The sequence below is a fragment of the Eretmochelys imbricata genome, chromosome 1 (assembly GCF_965152235.1).
Source record: "Eretmochelys imbricata isolate rEreImb1 chromosome 1, rEreImb1.hap1, whole genome shotgun sequence".
NCBI classification, from domain to species: Eukaryota; Metazoa; Chordata; order Testudines; family Cheloniidae; genus Eretmochelys; species Eretmochelys imbricata.
The window spans coordinates 57,460,163-57,480,547 of record NC_135572.1 but is presented as its reverse complement, the minus strand read 5'-3'; the positions used below and the strand labels follow the sequence as shown (position 1 = coordinate 57,480,547).

General features: G+C 40.9%; 1 protein-coding gene across 1 annotated transcript in view; it reads left to right on the top strand.

The window, feature by feature from the left end:
* Positions 1-498: 498 nt before the first annotated feature.
* The window catches only part of FAM124A (family with sequence similarity 124 member A), a 67,433-nt gene continuing 47,546 nt past the window's right edge, over positions 499-20,385 (top strand). The window contains exons 1-2 of the mRNA XM_077806810.1: positions 499-694; positions 10,305-10,336. Coding sequence (XP_077662936.1) covers positions 661-694; positions 10,305-10,336 — 66 coding nt within the window. The 5' untranslated portion in view covers positions 499-660. The remainder of the gene's footprint in view (positions 695-10,304; positions 10,337-20,385) is intronic.

Sequence of the window (20,385 nt, the reverse complement as noted above, 5' to 3'; positions counted from 1 at the left end):
GTCCCTTTGAAAAGCCCAGGCAATAATCCTTCCCACTTCATCCCAGCAGATCTCAAAGTACGTCTCAGACTATATACGACCAAGGCCCCTGAAAGGTAGCCCTTGTAACCAGCAAAGCGAGGGGGGAGAAGGCAGACTTCAGCCAGAGCCACTGGAGCCTAGCAGGGTGGGTTCCTTGGAGTTTGTGTCATGTGCTCCCAAGCACGTGTGTGTGAGTGTGACTCCCAGATGTGTTTGTAATAACTAATAGGGCCCGGCTGGGGAGCTTTTCTCAGCGAAGATGTCACCTGTGGGACAGACCCCTTCCGCAGCGTGGGGGGAGGGCTGCGCCCCCTTCTGAGCGGGAGAGTCGCTGCTGTGGCGCGGGCAGGCCACGGGGCGGGCGGGGGAGCCGCAGGAGCCGCGCGCGAAGGCGGGCAGGGGGCCGGGCCAGAGGAGCGGCGCTGACACCCGGAGCCGCGCGGCGGAGCCGGTTGCAGGCGGGGAGGCTCCCGCACACGCTCTCGCTGCCAAGGGAGAGGGGAGCCCGGCGGCCTGCGCGGGCTCCTCGCCCCCAGCGCTGGCGGGAGGCGGCCGCAGCCCGCCGGGGGAGGGGAGGAGGCGGCGGCCGCGGAGATGGAGCCCTGACGCGTGCCATGGAGAGGAAGCCGGGCGGCGAGGATGACTGCGTGGACTCGGGAGCCGAGACAGGAGGGTGAGTCCCGGGCAGGGGCGCAGGCAGCGCAGGGGCGGGGGGCGGGAGAGGAGGCAAAAGGGGGGCGCTGGGGCCCGGATGCGGGTGGAGGGGCCCCCGGCTCTGCAGCGAGGGCATGGGGTCCAGGGGAGCGGGGCAGGCTTGCTGAGCCCCGGATAGCCTGGCCGGGAGCGGTCCCCAGAAATGAACCCGCTTGGCTCGCATGGGGGGCGGTGCGGTACTTCCCCCCCCCCCGCTGCCATCCCCTGGGGAGCCAGTGGGGGGGCGGTGGGGTTGGCTGGCTCAGCTCCTGCGTCTTGCTGGTTTGATTTCTCCCCCCCCCCCCCCCCCCGATCTCGCAGCGAGACGGACAGAGATGCTGCTGCACTTGTTGCTTTTCTCTGCTTCCTCTTTTCTTTTGCTCCTGCTCCGAGAGGCAGCAGCGGGTCCGCAGCTCGCTCCCCTGTTCTGTGTCTTGCCTGGTGAGTTAGGTTCAAGCTTTGCACTATCAGCGTTACCTTGCGGATTGGGAAAACGCTGAGCTGAATCTGGGCTGGGTCATAAATACTCAGGGTAGTTGCTCCCTAGGTTTGGCTTTAGGTCAGGGCACACAAAAGATGTATCTATAATGACAGTCACAAATAATCATTATGTTGGTGCAGCTGGCCTGCCCCAGAGTGCCCCTTTGATTTCGACTCAGTTTTCCTGGCTGTTTGTTATACTGTATTCCAGAAAGGCCCATACAAACAAGGGAATGTGCAAGCCCACAGCAGAGGCTCTCAGGGGACATGCACAGGAGCTGAAATGTACTGCTGTGCACAAGACTGGGACAGCTGCAGCCAAGAGGCTGTCTCCTTCCAGCTCCTGTCTCCTCCTGCCCAGCTGCACAAAGGATTGGGGTGGGGGGTGTCTCTTAGCCAGCTCCCACCTGTTGATCCTCCTGTTTAGTGCCCTGGGGAAGCAGGAAATATTCTATCTCATAGTATCAGAGCACCTCACAATCTTAATGAATTGACTCTCTCAACAGCCAGCTGAGGCAGGAAAGTTTTATCGTCATCCTCATTTTACAGATGGGGGACCAAGGCATAGTAAATGACTTGGTGAAGGTCACACACGAAGACTATGGCAGATCCAGGAACAGAACCCAAATCTCCTGAGGATCAGTCCAGTGTTTTGATCACAAGACAATACTTTTTTCCAAATCCCCTTCTGTTCTCACTCCCATCTACTGTTGTTGCAACCTTCTGCCCCTCTCTATGGCAGAGACAGGGTATTTCCACTGCAGCCCTATCTCAGATGCTGCTGCCTTCTCCTGTCACCTGGCTTCCTGTGGGAAGAGAGGCTGAGTCCTCAAGTAGGACTTCTGTGGAGGGGGCCATGGACAAGGGATTTGCAGCCCTCCTTACCTCTTAGTCTCATCTCCCTCCCTTCTCCTGTCTTTAGGGGGAGGAAGGGAGACCGTGGAGGGGTGCCTTTAGCCCTTGGCTGCCTCTTGGCTCTGCTTAGAGGAGGCTGCCACCTCTCCATCTTGTCCCAGCTGCTCTAGATCTTTTCTGGGTCCTACAAAGGGGCTTGAAAGTCTTCTCCTGCCATCCTTCCCTCCCAGGTCAGTACCTCCTCAGTTCTTGCCAGGACTTTTTCTTCTCTGCATGACCCAAGCTAGAGGCATAGGGTTGTGCATGTGTACAACAGATGCTTCCTTTCCAGCTGTGAAGGAGTCAGAGGAGTCAAGAGCATTCCTGTTTCTCACCTTGGTCCCTGGCCGCATACAGGAGTCTGGGGAGTAAAGAAGGGGGCTTTCTCTCTTTCCCTCTCTCACACCAGTCATGGGTTCAAATTGCTTCTGAGTCCCATGGTGAGATTCAGGAAAAGAGGAGGCACCTTGAGCTCAACTTGTGCTGGTGGATTATACCCTTTGCAATGTATGAGATCCATGCCACTATGCTAGTGTATAAGACCAGAAGTGTGACAAAACAGTGAAACGGATTCTGCCACCTGCTGTCAGATGCTGGGTATACAATTTCAAAATAATATTATTACTGGTTTAAAAAAAAAAAGGGATTCAGCTGCATATGGGATTAGGTTTATGATTTCCTTTTATATTCATCGTAATCAAATGAGCAAAATTTAAATACCTTCGTTTATAAATTACACATTTTTCTGCACATTTCTGAGATTGAGAGATTGTGGGCTATTTTTCCTTTCACCTTAAATAGCTACAATATTGTGGACATGACTAGTCCCTGCAGGTTAATGTTTTTTATCTGGCTTCAGCATAAAGGAAAAAATCCACACTTTTTTTTCTATTTGTTGGGCAACAGGCTTTTCATTTTACCCTCTGGGAATCTGGAATGTGAATAAAGGGAAAACAACATAATCAGCTAATTCATAGCTGGGTCAAAGTTCAGAAAATCCTTGACATGTCAAGTCACTTTTAATTTACCATGCTCTTCCAAAATAGAAAAACCTGTCTTTTGTTGGAAGGGGCACTTGAAAGGATTTGCCCCAGATGGTGACATTAGCCTTTAGACCTTAGTGATCAGCGTGGCAGCTGCTTATGTCTGGTGTTGATGAGCTGTTAATATGGATGATTTTGTGTCACATCCCTGTCACACTTTTGACACTGGAACATGTAGCTTTAGAAGAACGCACTGTTTTGCAGAATTTTAACCATGACATATGGTAATTATCAGCTAGAATGCTTTACACTGAAATATGTCTTCAAAAGAAATAGGTCATTGTATTTTCATTATTTTACTATGTTTAGCAGATGTTAGTCTGTGATAAACATGTGAAAGAGGTACATGCAACTATATTTTTATTTTTGTTTACCCACCAAATCAGCTGCTCATATTTAGGGTTGGAAGGATGAGATTTTTTCTGGTAAATGTTGATAAACGTTGATTTCACCGTACATACACAAACGGATGAAAAAATATTTCCACCAATAATAGAAATTTACAGATAAGTTCTCAAGCAGTTCCTACTTAGCCAATTAGAGTTTGATGGAAGGCTATTTACTTTGTATATTTTGACATGTTGTTGACAGTTTGTGTTTTAATGGTTATAAAGTTTAACTTTTTTAATCACAACGGTTGTCATTAAATAATTTTGGCTGACTCACCCGTGATTTCCCTCAACTGTGAAAATTTAAATGGATAAAAATGTTTAAAAATAATGTCAATATTATGTGTCAAAATTATATAAAAATTGAATTCTATCAAGGCTACTCATATTGTTTGCTTATTACTCTTAAAGCAGAAATAGGGTTTTCTGTATCTTCATAATAGTATTGCAAAAACTCAGCTGGTTTCCTTGTTATGTAGCTATTTCGGTGTTGAAAAAGAATCAATTGACACCTATTTTTAAGTTCAACAATCATACTATGAAAGTATTCTAAGAACAACTGTCAAAATCATTCAGTAGCAGTTTTATTATTATACATTAAGTGGTCTCTTTCTATCATTCAGTGAATAATAGTGTTGACACTCTAGCAAATCCAAGCTTTGTGAACCATTTTCATCTCTATTCAAGCATGAGCTTATATATATGTATTGCTAAAACTGTTATATAGCAACTAACTACCACTATAATTCATGAAATAGTTCCATAAAATGTATTTTTCTTCCTGAGCTGATGCTGCTGTTAGCCACAATAGTAGGCAAACCCCTATTCTACAGCAGAGTTTGATTCCAGTTTTAAACCATCGTTTTACAAATCCACTTGAATGTATCTTTGTGCTATTGTATGTTCTTCAGTTGATCAAGTTGGAAAGCAGATCAAAAACAGTATATTTTAAGTTACTGAATCCAATAAGACTGGATTGGGCTGAGTTGCCAAGTACTTAAATAAAGAGAATAGAACATATAAACCAATTAGTTTGTATTGGCTGTTTATTAATGAGATTTGAAAGAGTTCCAGCATCACCTTTGGCTAAATTAAATGTATCTGTTTCTCAGAACAATGTAATTCTTGATTTTCAAAATCACTGCCTTTTTTTCAGTTGTTACTGAACACTCTTCTCTGCCCCCAAAACCAAGTGCCACCATACACAGCTGCAATCTGTGGCAGAACACCCATTGATATTGAGGAAAGCTGCATGTTTAGAGAGAGAGAAATATACATGGCCTTATTTTTTTTCTTATATATAGCCTCTCCTTTAATTGGAAGGAAGGGTGGGGGAAGCAACAAATAAGGAGGATGGTGACATATTAATTTTTCATTTGCATACATATACTAAACTGTCTGAAAGAGTGACTTGCCATAATATGTTTTCTTTGTCTTAGTTTTACTAAAATTAATCTATATGGCTTTTATGATTCATGACCTTTTATATGAACCATAAGGCACAGTTTTCTGTGCAGTGCTATATTTTTCGTTAAAAATACCAAAACGAAGTTATCTTTTAAAATAATTTTAGAATTTGTTGTGCATATACTTTTTAATGCCCAGGACCTATTCTTGCTGTCTTTTGAAGTCAATGATAAAACTTCAATTGAATTCAGTGAGTGCAGGATTGAGGTCTGTAGTAAGGTTTTTAATGCATGTGAAAAGCTTTAAAGAGTTAACAACTTGCAATATTAATTTACTAATATATTCAAAGCTCTAATTTTTCCCTTCTTTAATTAGAAGTTATTTGAAACTGTGACTTTAAGAATCTTTTCCACTTACATTTCAAATAATTAATAATTAATCCTTTTAGTGAAAGTCAGGAAAAAATACCCATGTAGAACATAAGAAGAAAGGCAGTTATAACTTGCTGTATGGGTAAAATATAAATGTTCCACTTATATATGTCTTCATGGTTACATTTCAAATTGAATCCACTGCTTATTAAATTGTAAAGCTCTTGCCTAATTTTGGGAGGCAGGAAAACAGTGGTGTTTGTGCAATGCTTGTGTCAACATCGAGAAACCCAAGCTGGTGTCTTTTTTTATCTTATATGAACATGCATCATATATCAGATATTTTTAAAAGTATATTTGACAAATTATGAACACTTTTTGCACCTGGCTACATTGTTACTTATTAGTTTTTTGTGCATTAAAAGTTTCCTTAAACATCCCTTTTCATCATTGTGTTCTCACAGTTGATCACTACATGGCATATGTGAGCTTCTTGACCATGCTACCGTTATGTAGTGGTACTACTCGGGGCTCTGTCACTGGCTCACTACGTAACCATGGATAAGTCATTTAATCCCTCTGTACCTTGGTTTACCTAGCTGTAAAATGGGTGTAAAATACTTACATGTCGAAACAGAATTAAAATAATCTATTTAATGTTAATCTTCAAACAAAGAGGCCATGATGCTTAAAATAAAATAAATAGTTTCATGAGTTGATTTTATTTATTTTTTGGTGCCACACAGCTCAGCTTATAGACACTCTCTTATGAATTTGTACATTTGTATGTTAAGATACATCTACACAGGGGGGAAAATAAAACCCACAGCAGAGAGAGTCAGAGCCTGGGTCAACTGAGTTGAGCTCGCTAAGTTCGTGTTACAGGGCTAAAAATAGCATTGTAAACATTTGGGCTGGAGCCCAGGCTCTGAAACCCAGCTCACCCGTTCAATGATGGTTCCCCGTTTACAATTACATTTTGAGACCTACCAGTTAGCCAGTTTTTAATCCATTTAATGAGTGCCATGTTAATTGTATATTGTTCTAGTTTTTTAATCACAATGTTATGTGATACTATGTTAAACACGTTACAGGAATCTAAGTATCAACATTAATGGTCCAGCGAGCTCCTCAGGCAGCTCTTTTAAAACTCTTGAATGCAAGTGTTCTGGAGTTGCTGATTTAAAAATGTCTAACTTTAGTAGCTCCTATTTAACATCCTCCATAAATACTAGTGGAATGGAAAGAGTATTCTTATCACCATATGATGAGAGTATATCATCTGTTTTCCCCAAATACAGAACAGAAATATTCACTGCACATGTCTTCCTTTTCTGCATTATTATTTAGTCTACCTTTTCATCTAATCATGGACCAATACCATTGTCAGGATTCTTTTTGTTCCTAATATATTTTAAAAACTCTTTCTTATTGTCCTTAACTGTGCTGCCATAGATTTCTCCTTGTGTCCCTTTGCTTCATTTATCAATTTTCTACAATTCCTACTTGATTTATATTCATTGTTATCAACTTCTGCCTTCTTCCATTTGTTATATATTTATAGCTGCCTTCACCTCCCCTCTTAACCAGGTCATTTTTTAAACCAGTATGGCCTTCTTTCTTGATTTTGGCATCTGTATGGTGTTCATAAACGATTCCCAATTATCATTCACATTTTTCTGATTAAATCCTTCCTTCTAGCTGATTTGGTTCATCCCTCAGATGTCAGTCTCACATCATATATTACGTCCATTTATGTGTAACTCTCAGGAGAAGAAAAGGAGGACTTGTGGCACCTTAGAGACTAACAAATTTATTTGAGCATAAGCTTTCGTGAGCTACAGCTCACTTTATCGGATGCTGCATCCAATGAAGTGAGCTGTAGCTCACGAAAGCTTATGCTCAAATAAATTTGTTAGTCTCTAAGGTGCCACAAGTCCTCCTTTTCTTTTTGCGGATACAGACTAACACAGCTGCTACTCTGAAACCTCTCAGGAGAAGAAACCGTTGCTGCTGTAACCTATTTTTAAGGACTGTTTTTACCTTTGGGTTTTTTTTGTAACTTTCACATAATATCTATATTTCTATATATCACTCTTGTCATGGCACTGTACAGAATTCACCTGTGATTTGAGTATTCAAATATGTTAAATGGAGCTTTTGTCACAGATTGGAATTGAAATGATTTCTACCACCAGACATCACCAATGTAATGCAAAAGTTCCAGTGTGCTTTTTCATATCTCAGTAGAGAAACCTGCTAATATATTATTATAGATATGGTCCTTGAAAGCAACTTTTACGTAGACTTTAATAACTGAATTTTTCTAGCAGGGAGATCTGTACTGACATCTACTATAATTGAGCCAGAACAGTGTATGCATTATTGGTTAGTGGTTCATTCCTTTGGTGTACTGTGTACTACTATTTAAAGAACAAGGTACAAAATCCTAGGCAGGTAAGCATCATGCTTTCTGCCACCTGAGAAATATACCAGAAGCTGCGTGCCACATACTGGTGTGGTTATTTCTAGTCCACTGTATGTAAAATATTATAAATGGCAGTTTAAAGCACAGGAAGAATACTGATACCGGAGGCTCTCCAAAACCATTAAAATGTTAGTAAACATCCCTTTGTAGTAGTTAAATTGAGACACAGATGGTCATGTTCTGAACTTTCTCTGTCTGGTAGAAATCCAAAGCAACTCCATTAAAATACACTGTTATCACTTACACTAATGCAGTGATCTCGGTTACTCTGGTGGAAATCCAGTGAAGTTAGTAGAGTTGCTATGGATTTATACCAATGTAAGTGAAATCATAATCTGATCCATAGGAACTGAGTGACTTGCTCAAGGTCACGCAGCAAGCTGGTGTCAGAGTCAGCAATAGAATCTAGTTCTCCTGACTCATAAGCCTGTAGTTAAATCACTATACCATGCTCTTCCCCATGTGCCTATTTAATAATAGTTTATTTAAGGATGAAAAGAAGCCTCTTAGGCATAACTGTGGTGTGAAAGAATAGTTCCTAGGTAAAAGGCGCTAGGGAAAAATCTCAGTACAATAGGTATCGTCATGCCAGTGCTGGGCAAGCAAAGGGAGCAGGCAGCAGGAGGGCTGTCAGCTCTTACATAATTTCTTTTTCCTGGTATAAAGAAGGCCTGGAGAAGGAGACTTTTAGACATGGGAGAGAGGAGAGGCTGTTAAACCTAGAAATAGAAACAATGAGTGGACAGTGAGTAAAACAACCCTTCACACACACTCCCTTTATTTTTATATATATATATATATATATATAAATAAAAAATATATATATATATAAAATACACACACACACACACCTTGCTTCAGAGCCTTTGTTACTCCACTACCTCCCCCTAAGATACCTGGAAGGTCTGAAAATGATCCTGTATAGGAGATGCATCCTCCTCACCCATTCTTGCCTGAATTTCACCTTCCATTTCGCCTTTAAAGGGTAACATCCTTCATTTAAAACATGCAGAACTAATGGCTGCTACAAAGCCCAGCCTCTGTCCCCAGTACTGCCCAAGACTGTGGCCCTGATACTTCACCATTAAGGTCAATGATAGCTTTGCCATTGACTTCAGTGAACATAGGATCAAGTCCTATAACAGCTGCTACTGCTCCACTAGTCGCTTCTTGCATCCCTTCCCCAGTCTATGTTCAGAACACAGACCACAGAACGCTTTCCTGAGGGAACTGGTAGAAGCCCCGTCACTTGGAACATTTAAAATGGGGATGAGAACAACATCAGTACATGAACTAGCAGGAACAAAACGACATTCCAGGAAGCTGGGGCTAAATGATTTAGGAGATTTTTACTTCTATATTTAACTTGTTTAAATTTATGACCTGTCAAAGTGATTGTTCATTTTGTATAGTACCTAGAATGCTTAAAATATTTGCAAGAGCTCCAGAACTCAAGTACTCCAGCTAGCTATCATTATTAGAAAAAGAGAGCAACATACTGTTTTGGGTTTTGTTTGTTTGTTCTGTGAGCAAGTTATCAGATGTTTTCTCATTTCTGAGTCTTTTGAGTAACTTTTTCAGTTTTTCTGTGCAAACATGAGGGCTAGGAATTTACTTTTTTTGAAAAATAAAAAGCTGAGAGTCTCAGACTTGCTTCCAAGATCTGGAGCTTTAAGAAAAGCATAAAATATCACAACATTTAGAGTTGTCAACACATTGTGAATAACCTGTGATTTCTATTAAAAATTTCTTTCAGCCCCAGCTCACAATAAAAAGGGCTTATATTTTGATTTGTAAAATGAAATCACAGATTAATTGGTGACCATAAAAGTTTATTAGCTCCTTCAGGAATGAATAAAAATTTCAAAGATTCAGAGTTATATAGTGAACAGCTGCAAAATTAACTACCTAGCCTCCTTCAAAATACTGAACAGCACTAGTTCTTGTTGTGGACAATAAATTGAATAAAACTAATGTGGAACTTCTAGACTGGGGCTCTGTTGAGATATGACATTATAAAGAAGAAAAAAAGAGACAGAAAAGACTTCTCCAAAGGGTAAAAACCTTGTTCTTCAATTAATCATATCTCTAAGACCAATTTTATGGTTTCCTTCAAATGTTGTGCAAAGGACAACTCAATTTCTCTTCTGTCTACATAATGCACATTAGAAATTTCAGGTGCAAAGCATTTTTGGAGATATTTGGAAGGGGAGGAGGGTCAAAATCCAGCAGTATTGGAAAACTAGTTACAGCCTCAAAGAGTTTCTTCTCTAGTTGTGTAGTCTCTGTAGATATTTTTAACATTCCTGCAGAGTGTCCGCTATCTTGAGGGCACATTCAAAATATTTTCCATAGTGAGTTATTTTACTATAAAAATAACTGTATGTAGGTTTTAAGCAATTTGACAGTTTAAAGCAAATTAAATAAAGTCAATAGTTTCCTTTGCCAAATCTGTATATGATCTTTTAAAGATTTAAATATAGTACAGCCTTGCTGAACTAAGATTTTTGTCTTGCAGATCTGAGTACAGCCGCATGTCCTCTACAAGCAGTAAGTATAATTTTAAGACCTTTCAAAAATAAAATCTCACCCTTTTCTTTTTCATTTGCTGTCTGTTAATGTCTGCTTAATGCAATAAAGAAGTCTCCAGGTTTTCAAATTGTATTACAGTGATATGTTTTGGATCTATCTAAACTCTTCTCCATCACTAGCAGCAATGTGTTTAAAGATCAAAGTAATAATAATAAAAGGAGAAATAAAAAGACAAATAAAAGTGTTGATGGACAGACCTTTTACAAAAACCTTGTATACAATTTAAAAAGCCGCTTGGCTATTATGTTTACTGAAATCAGTTCTTCAGTGTATGGGCAGGATTTGCAAAAACACTTGGCACTAGATTAACTCTGCTCCCATTAAGATCAGTAGTAAAACTTCCTAAATCTTGGTCCTGCTTTACACAGCAGCACCAAACACACTTACCACTCATATGCCCAGTTTGCACTGACCTTGTGTGACCCAGCCGGGTGTAGAGAGGGCTCATGCAAATGATCATTTAGATATTTCCTCTCACTCTCTCTTTCCATCACGAAGCAGATCTTCATCCCTAGCCTCTCATGGGCCTATGAAGTTCACTGCAGTAGGCTCTGGGGCTTCAGTAACCCATGCAGAGCTGTTGCAAGTGAAAAAGGGGGACTGAGATGAGTCCCCAAAATACAGTCAGAAGAGGAAAAAGTAGTCATCAAAGATCACAGGAGGGGAGTGGCCCTGATCACTATGTGGGTGGTGTCCTAGATTGGTCCTGTATTCCACTGCCAAGTGACAGCTCTATTTCAAAGCTGTTATCAGGGAGATAGCTGAGTTCCCAGGGAATTACATGTGCCACCTACATGGTAAGGACCCCATCCATGCTCTGCTTGGAACTCAGTTTGGAAACAGTGGTTCAGTGGATGGATTGGTTGGCCAGTGTGGATAGGGCCAAACTGAGTTACAACCATGCTCAAAGATATAAACATTAAAATCATAAGAAGATAGGGTAGAGCAGAGGTGGGCAAGCTACGGCCCACTGGCCACATCCAGCCCCTGGGACCCTCCTGCCTGGCCCCTGAGCTTCTGGCACAGGAGGCTCGCCCCCAGCCCCTCCCGCTGTTCCCCCTCCCCCGCAGCCTCAGTGCGCCATGCTGCCAGTGTAGTGTATTAAACTGCTCCGCATAAGAAAGTGCTACTGGTAGCAGTTACGGAGGAGAGCAATTTACTACACTACACCGATGCAACGCTCTGGGTGGCGCGTCTGTAACGCCGCCAGCCACTGGTGCTCTGTGCTGCACGGTAAGGGGGCAGGGAGCAGGGGGGGTTGGGTAGAGGGCAGGGGAGTTTGGGGTGGTGATCAAGGGGCCTGGGTGTGGATGGGGTCAGGGCGGGGAATGGGGGGGGGGTTGAATGGGGGCAGGGGTCCCATGAGGGAAGTCAGGTTGGATGGGGCGGTAGGGGGTAGTCAGGGGCAGGGGTTCCGGGGGCGGTCAGGGGACAGGGAGCGGGAGTGGTGGTGGTGGATGGGGCAGAGGTCCTGGGGGGGCTGTCAGGGAACAGGCGGGGTTGGATGGGGCAGGAGTCCGGGGGGGGTGGGGGTGAGGGGCGGGCTGTTGGGGGCAAGAAGCAAGGGGGTTGGATGGGGGTGGGGGCACAGCCTCCCTAACCGGCCCGCCATACAATTTCCAAAACCCAGTGTGGCCCTCAGGCCAAAAAGTTTGCCCGTGCCTAGGGTAGAGTGAGAGCATAATTCTGAAACATGGTTTGGCTAGTCAATGTGAATAGAGTCTCAGAGTTTGTAATGATTAATGTCGTTTCAGCAAAGGCCACAGGAATTAGAAATGAGTGAGTGCCTATTATAAACTGATGCCAAGAAAACATAAGGGGAGAGAATTCTGTAAGGCATTTCTTTGTTTGAGCTTAAAGAAGGGAGAAAGTGAACTGAAAGTTTTCCAGTCTTCCCAAATATTTCTTATGACCTGATTAGATTTCAGGTTAACTAAGTGATAAAAGATGAAACACAGTATCTGGTTTCTTTTTTCCAGTGATGTGATATGGCAAATTTTTCTGCTTTCACCAAAAGGAATTTCACATGGTGCTTTTCCGTCTTCTACGATAATGACTTTATCTTCCCAAAAATAGTCTGTCATTTACTGGAAGAACTGTATCTACTACTCTCTGAATCCCAGAAATGGTTGTGCAAGCAAAACTGCAAATAAAGCCCTCTTATCAATGTAAGATGGCATCTCTTCCCCCTAATTCCCTCCTGATTTCTCCTCATAGGTGCAAGCTGTTACTCACAGTGAACACTACAGAAATTCACAAAGATGACTTTCCCACCCTGCAGCCCTAATTCTCTTAGAAGAGAGCTGTCAAATGTCCTCCATGCACATGATTCTGGGTGAAATGGAGTTTCTCTAGCCAGTTCCACACAGGTGTCCAGTTCTCAGACTAATTCCCCAAGGTATCACCTAGCCAGAAGGAATAATTTGGGGTTTTATCTATCTTATTGAACTCAGTGGGAATATTGTAGTTGCTTTCAGTTGAATTCCAATTCACTGAAAGTTGTATCAGGCCCTTAAAGAATAAAGTTATCTACATGTCTGAATCCTGAGCTGATGTGACTGACAAAGGGCTAGCTGTCTGTCTGCTGGATGTATGTCTCCAGTGAGCAGTTCAGGCCTTTAGCCTAAGAATGTTCTTATTATTTGAATGTATTCCTGATTTCCTACTGGCAGGGATCATTCTCTATATGGTTGACAGATTATGGGCCTAGTAATAATTAGTATTTGACAAATGAACTCACTGATGAGGCTTAAAGCAAAGTATTTCTCGTCTAGACATTGACTTGTAATCAATTATTTATTTATATTACTGCTGTGTTGAGTGAAAACAATAGGAGCAAACTCATCTTGGTAATTCTTACTTGTAATAGATTAGTACATACAAGTGATTTCAGTTACATGCCAGCTGCAGTTTGTCACATTAAATGTGGTGACCTAGACGTTGTGCTGACCAAGGCAGTCCAGGATGTGGTGGGGATTACAATAGTATTTTAACACCAGTCCTTTGTCAGTACTGGGAAGTATTATCATTCTCGCAGAGACAGAAAAGTTCAGGAGACAGGACAGCCTTTTTACATACAAACTTAAAAATGTGATGTGTCTCTTTTCTGCTTCCAAGACAAATGAAGCTGGTGTAGCACCGCAAATTATGGGATTTAGTTTTTTATTTCATAGACATTGTGTAGTCAGTCTGTTCAGACAGCACAAGAGGAATAGTAATATTTGAGTAGATCAGACTGTGAACTCTTCAGGGCAGGGACTACCTTTCTACTCCCTATAGAGCACCTACTATAACCACGCACCAAATCTGATTCGGGTCTCTAGTTGCCACTGAATTACAAATAATAAATTTCAGAGTAGCAGCTGTGTTAATCTGTATCCGCAAAAAGAACAGGAGTACTTGTGGCACCTTAGAGACTAACAAATTTATTTGAGCATAAGTTTTCGTGGGCTACAGCCTACTTCATCAGATGCATGCATGCATTCATCTGATGAAGTAGGCTGTAGTCCATGACAACTTATGCTCAAATAAATTTGTTAGTCTCTAAGGTGCCACAAGTACTCCTGTTCTTTTTGCAAATAATAAATTGTGATAGCTTCTTTTAAAACTCTTTAGAAAAAAGAGCAGAGGTTAGCTCTTGGCTTTATAAGTCCACATGAAAACTCACTGCTCCACATCCCAATATTAAATCACTTGACAGAAATGGTTTCCATGTCCCCAGTAAAGAGTAAAAACAATGGAGTAATGTTTACTTTTATATTGCTGCTTTCATCCCAAAGGACTTCACAAATTATGTGCGCACTATAGAGATCCACTAAAATGAACTGCCAAGATTGAAGATAGCAACTAACCAACACATAGTAGACTGCAAAACAATTTGGAGAAGGGAGGAGAAGAAATTTGGGGCAGAGATAGTAGGGCAAACCCCTACTCTTACTAAAGATTCTCTAGCAGTTTTCATTTTTGTCTGATTTGCAAATGTCTAAATACCCCTTTCTGGTGAATGGCAGTTTTCTAACCCAGAAGGTTAAAGAGCTTTGTTGGTCCTGCCAGGATTGTAATCTCTGGTTCTGTGGAGTGTTGGGTTTCAAATTTGAATCTTAAACTAGTAAGCCATTCTTTCTGACAGATTTCTGAATCAAGTCAGCTGAGCAAAGGTTTACTACAGAGATGCCAAAGAAGAAACTAGGAAAGGTGACTTGTCAGGTGACTTCATTGCACTCAGTTTAGTGGCTCATTGTGAAGACTATTAAACTCTGCTGCAGAGAAGACTGCAAAAGTTTTGTAGGCTACTCTGTCAATACAAAAGCTTGAGAAAGCCATAGACCTGAGGGGAAACGTAAATATGATTAGGAAGGCCAAGAAATAATTTGAAGAACAGCTAGCCAAAGACTCAAAAAATAATAGCAAAAAAATTAAGAACATCAGAAGCAGGAAGCCTGCTCAACAACCAGTGGAGCCACTGGATGTTCAAGATGCTAAAGGAGCACTCAAGGACAGTAAGGCCATTGTGGAGAAACTGAATGAATTCTTTTAATCGGTCTTCACGGCTGAGGGTGGGAGGGAGATTCCCAAATCTGAGCCATTCTTTTTAGGTGACAAATCTGAGGAACTGTCCCAGATTGAGGTGTCATTAGAGGAGGGAACAAATTGATCAACTAAACAGTAATAAGTCACCAGGACTAGATGATATTCACTGAAGAGTTATGAAGGAACTCAAATGTGAAATTGCAGAACTACTAACTCTAGTCTGGTTTCAGAGTAGCAGCCGTGTTAGTCCGTATCCGCAAAAAGAAAAGTAGTACCTGTGGCACCTTAGAGACTAACAAATTTATTTGAGCATAAGCTTTCGTGAGCTACAGCTCATTTCATCAGATGCCTAGTCTGTAAGATATCCTTTAAATCAGCTTCTTTACCAAATGACTGGAGGATAGCTAATGTGATGCCAATTTTTAAAACGGGTTCCAGAGGTGATCCCGGAATTACAGACTGGTAAGCCTGACTTCAGTACTGGGCAGACTAGTTGAAACTATAGTAAAGAACAAAATTGCTAGACACGTAGATTAACATAATTTGATGGGGAAGAGTCAACATGTTTTTTGTGAAATGATGTTTCACTAATCTATTCAAATTCTTTGAGGGGGTCAACAAGCATGTGAATAAGGGGGATCCAGTGGATATAGTGTACTTATATTTTCAGAAAGCCTTTGACAAGGTCCCTCACCAAAAGCTCTTAAGGAGAGCAAGCTGTCATGGGATAAGAGGGAAGGTCCTCTTATGGATCGGTAACTGGTTAAAAGATAGGAAACAAAGGGTAAGAATAAATGGTCAGTTTTCAGAATGGACAGAGGTAAATAGTGGAGTCCCCAGGGGTCTGTATGGGGATCCGTCCTGTTCAACATATTCATAAATGATCTGGAAAAAGGGGCAAACAGTGAGGTGGCAAAATTTGCAGATGAATCAAAACTACTCAAGATAGTTAAGTCCCATGCAGAGAGCAAAGAACTACAAAAGGATCTCACAAAACTAGGTGACTGGGCAACAAAATGGCAGATGACATTCAATTTAATACACATTGGAAAACATAATCCCAACTATACATATAAAATGATAGGGTCTAAATTAGCTGTTACCATTCAAGAAAGAGATCTTTGTGAATAGTTCTCTGAAAACATCAACTCAGTGTACAGCGGCGGTCAAAAAGGTGAACAGAATGTTGGGAATCATTCAGAAAGGGATAGATAATAAGACAGAAAATATCATATTGCCTCTATATAAATCCCTGGTATGCCCACTTCTTGAATACTGCATGCAGATGTGACCGCCCCATCTCAAAAAAGATATATTGGAATTGGAAAAGGTTCAGGAAAGGGCAAAAAAAATTATTAGGGGTATGGAACAGCTTCCACATGAGGACAGATTAAAAAGACTGGGACTTTTCAGCTTGGAAAAGAGACGACTAAGGGCGGAAAGGATAGCGGTCTATAAAATCATGACTGGTGTAGAGAAAGTAAATAAGGAAGTGTTGTTTATTCCTTCTCATAACACAAGAACTAGGGGTTACCAAATGAAATTAATGGGCAAGAGGTTTAAAACAAAAGGAAGTGTTTTTTTCACACAACGGACAGAGACAAAAGATAGCCACTGACAGGGGAGTACTAGGAAACAGTGAGACAATGTTGGTCAATATGGTAGGCAGTGGTCTTAGTCTACTAGCCATTGTGAAAGGTTTCAGAGTAACAGCCGTGTTAGTCTGTATTCGCAAAAAGAAAAGGAGTACTTGTGGCACCTTAGAGACTAACCAATTTATTTGAGCATGAGCTTTCGTGAGCTACAGCTCACTTCATCAGATACATACCGTGGAAACTGCAGCAGACTTTATATATACACAGAGAATATGAAACAATACCTCCTCCCACCCCACCAGCAGGACAGTGGGGTGGGAGGAGGTATTGTTTCATATTCTCTGTGTATATATAAAGTCTGCTGCAGTTTCCACGGTATGTATCTGATGAAGTGAGCTGTAGCTCACGAAAGCTCATGCTCAAATAAATTGGTTAGTCTCTAAGGTGCCACAAGTACTCCTTTTCTTTTAGCCATTGTGAAGTTTTTGTCAAGTTATGATTTTGAGAGGCTGCCAGCAGCCTCTCTGTCTACCTTTTGATTCAGTAGAGTTTTGGAGGATCTCCAAATCTCCAGTTCTGCATGTACATTTGTGATAACAGAGCTGGGTGACATTTTTCACCTCAACATTTTTTTTCTGAGAAAAAAATTTGGGTCAACCAAAATATTTTGTGAATTTGTGTCCATTTAAGTAAATTTTGTTGATCAAAACAAAAAGAGAAAAAATTTCAGAAATGTCAAAACAGATCATTTTGATTTTTCAGTCTTGATTCACAAGGGGATTTCTGCACAGCATTGAGGAAGAGATGCTGCTTCTCCGGTGCCCAATAGCCCAGTGGTTAGGGCACTCATCTGAGCTACAGGAGACCCAGGCTGGAATCTTCCTCAGGCATATGGACTTGAACCCAGGTCTTTCCCCACTCAGGGGAGTGCCCTAATCACCAGGCTATTGGCTAATCTGGTGTGGGCCTTTCTCAGTCTCTCCCGTGAAATTGTTTCACTTTGTATAAAATACTTGATCAGTTATTGGCTCAAAGAGAGCATGAGCCTGACTCTATAGCCTGGTGATTAGAAATGTATCTTGATGTGGAGGAGTTGTGGATTCATAGTCTCTGCTGTGGAGCAGATAGTTGAACCTGGGTGAGTGCCCTGGTGATTGGGCATAAGAGAGGACACTCCCATCATTTTGTGAATGTAGTCCTTTATTTCCTTTGCTTTCATTTAAAAGGTTAAAAATGCCAAAGAAAAAATGTTTTATTCAACCAGAAAGAAAATTTTTCTGACTTTTTTTGATTCTCCAAAAAATTGGTTTTGGTTTGACCTAAACTGAACTTTCTTTAAATTTTTCAGAATTGCCAGCAAACTGAAAAATGGGTCATTTGCATAGCTCTGGATATCCATTCTCCCAAGGCTTTCTCCAAAACTGAGCATTTTTAAGCAAAGCCTTGATTTGCATTGTAGCATTTGAAATATATAGTACTTAGATCTGGAGCCAGTTACCAATGGCTTTTTAAGGAATAACTTTTGCTCTTGGCATTTTTCAGGTATGCAACCAATAGGAACTGTCTGGATATATGTATTTACTCGACTTTCAGCTAAATCAGTGAGCAAAATGCATATCTACCCCTATTGGATAGGATGTGTATTTGTGACAGTGTGTAGGGAACTTGAGCTACAGAAAGCAAAAATCTGTTTTAACCAGAAACCAATATAACACTAATACTCTTCAATTTAAAACTTAATGGGTGAGAGGTCATTCTTGGATAGAAATAGCTTAAATAAAGACTGTGAGAGGAGGAATAGCATACTGTGGTTTGTGCTGTGGTTCTCAATTAAGTGAAAGGCATGTCACCCACCTGCTTTGCAGTTTATAGCTGATGACTGACCTACCTTTCATTTACTGACTCTAACTGAGGGTGACCAGATGTCCTGATTTTATAGGGACAGTCCCAATATTTGGGGTTTTATCTTATATAGGCTCCTACTACCCACCACTTCCTGTCCTGATTTTTCACACTTGCTGTCTGGTCACCCTACTGTAACTGGAAAACGAACTAATACTTTTGGGGTATTTTTAGGCTGTATGTATTCCTCTACTGTGATCTTCATGGTTAGGATGAAAGAATTATACTCATGCTGTATACGTCATTGAAGCCTGGAAGTTTCATCCATGCTCTCTTTTTTTTTTTTTTAAGTGCAATGTAATTTCTCCAAAGCAGATTTATACTAGTGTAAGTTGCTGAGAGCAGAATCTGGTCCCATATTTCTTCTGTAACTAGCTAGTATTATTGTAAAGTGTACATATTGCTTTCTGTTTATAATCTGTTCCTTTGTTAGTGTAAATACATTCATTTTGTTTAGTTAACTAGTTGACATTGATTGTAAATTAAGACGATAAATAGTCTATATTTAGTGCTGCCTTTCAGAGACACTACTTCTTAAACAGAGGCACAGAAGGAATGTCTGGGGAACTACACTCTGAAAAAGTTATAAGAAAATGGAGTGGTTGTGACATGAATATAAATCTATTTAAAGCACCACCTCTTATGGTGAGATCCAAAGTTGTTGGAGTCATTATTGACAAGGAGCCTAAGTGTTGAGTGTTCTAGCCTCCAGCTTGGAGTTCACTGTTATCATCAGTGCTCAGTGTTAATTATTTCACTTTGCTTTAAAACATGCATATAATTTTGGTGTAGAATTTTCAAAACTGCCCAAGTGACATAAGCACCTAACATCTCATTAAAAGTCAATTGACTTGGGTACTTTTAAAACTTTTACTTTTAACCAGTAAAAATGTTGCTTTAGAAGAATCTCTCTAAATATATACCCTGGTGATCTCTTCTCCCAGACACATACACACAACTCCTCTGTGCTCTGAAGTTGCAGAGCCCCACAGAAGAAGATTATCTAAATAAACAAGTCTGCTAACATTCAGTGCTACTGGTCAGATTGCAGACTGACTGAGTTGTTTTTCCTAGGCACTTACTGTAAATTGTGCTGACAGATGCACTGAGCTCCAGGGAATGTAAAAACTTCTCCCTCCCTATTTCCCCCACAAGAGGATGGGGAGGGAGCTGGGCTGTTCCTCCCCCTCCTTACACCAATCTGGCACGCAGAGTGGAATAGTCTGCACCTCATAAGGGATGTAGCAGTGAGTGTACTTTCCCTGGGCGTAAGAGAATTCAGGGAGGCCGTCTGCCTCTGTAACATAGACTAGCTTCCTGTGGCTCTGCCTGCTTCTTACTCTGTGCCCAAATGGCATGAATCTAGTACAGAGGTGCTAATTTTTCACTCTCAGAACGCCCTTTGAAAAACATGCATAATTTTTATTGAGAATATGTAGGCCTAATAAAAGATACAAAAGGATATACTGTCAAGATCAGTATGCTGAGAAACCAACCTTCTATTTTCATATTCATTTGCAAAGTTCCAGTAATTCTCCAGGCGTACTTATTAGATAATGCCTCAATGTTCTTTTTATTTAAAAAAAACAATAATACTAGTATTACAATGCTCATCATAGTCATCAGTAATCTTTGATTAACTGAATATTTCTTTTAAAATCTCTTAAAGGATATGGTTCCATTTCAAGCCAAGTCACTGCAATTTTTTGTAGAAATTTACTGTAGTAGGAGTAATAATTTTACATTTTTATATATATATATATATATATATCCTTTTATCTAGGAGAATCCAAGTGAGCTTCACAAATAATGTACATTGTACATACAACACCATTGAAATACAGCCACATCTGGGATAGAGAGGGGCAGTTAACCAATTCACAACTTGGCAGATGTCAGTGAGCAAGAGGAAAGAGGATATTTTGGTGATGACACCAAGGCAAACACCAAATCTTGTGGAAAGTGTAATGGGAACTTTAA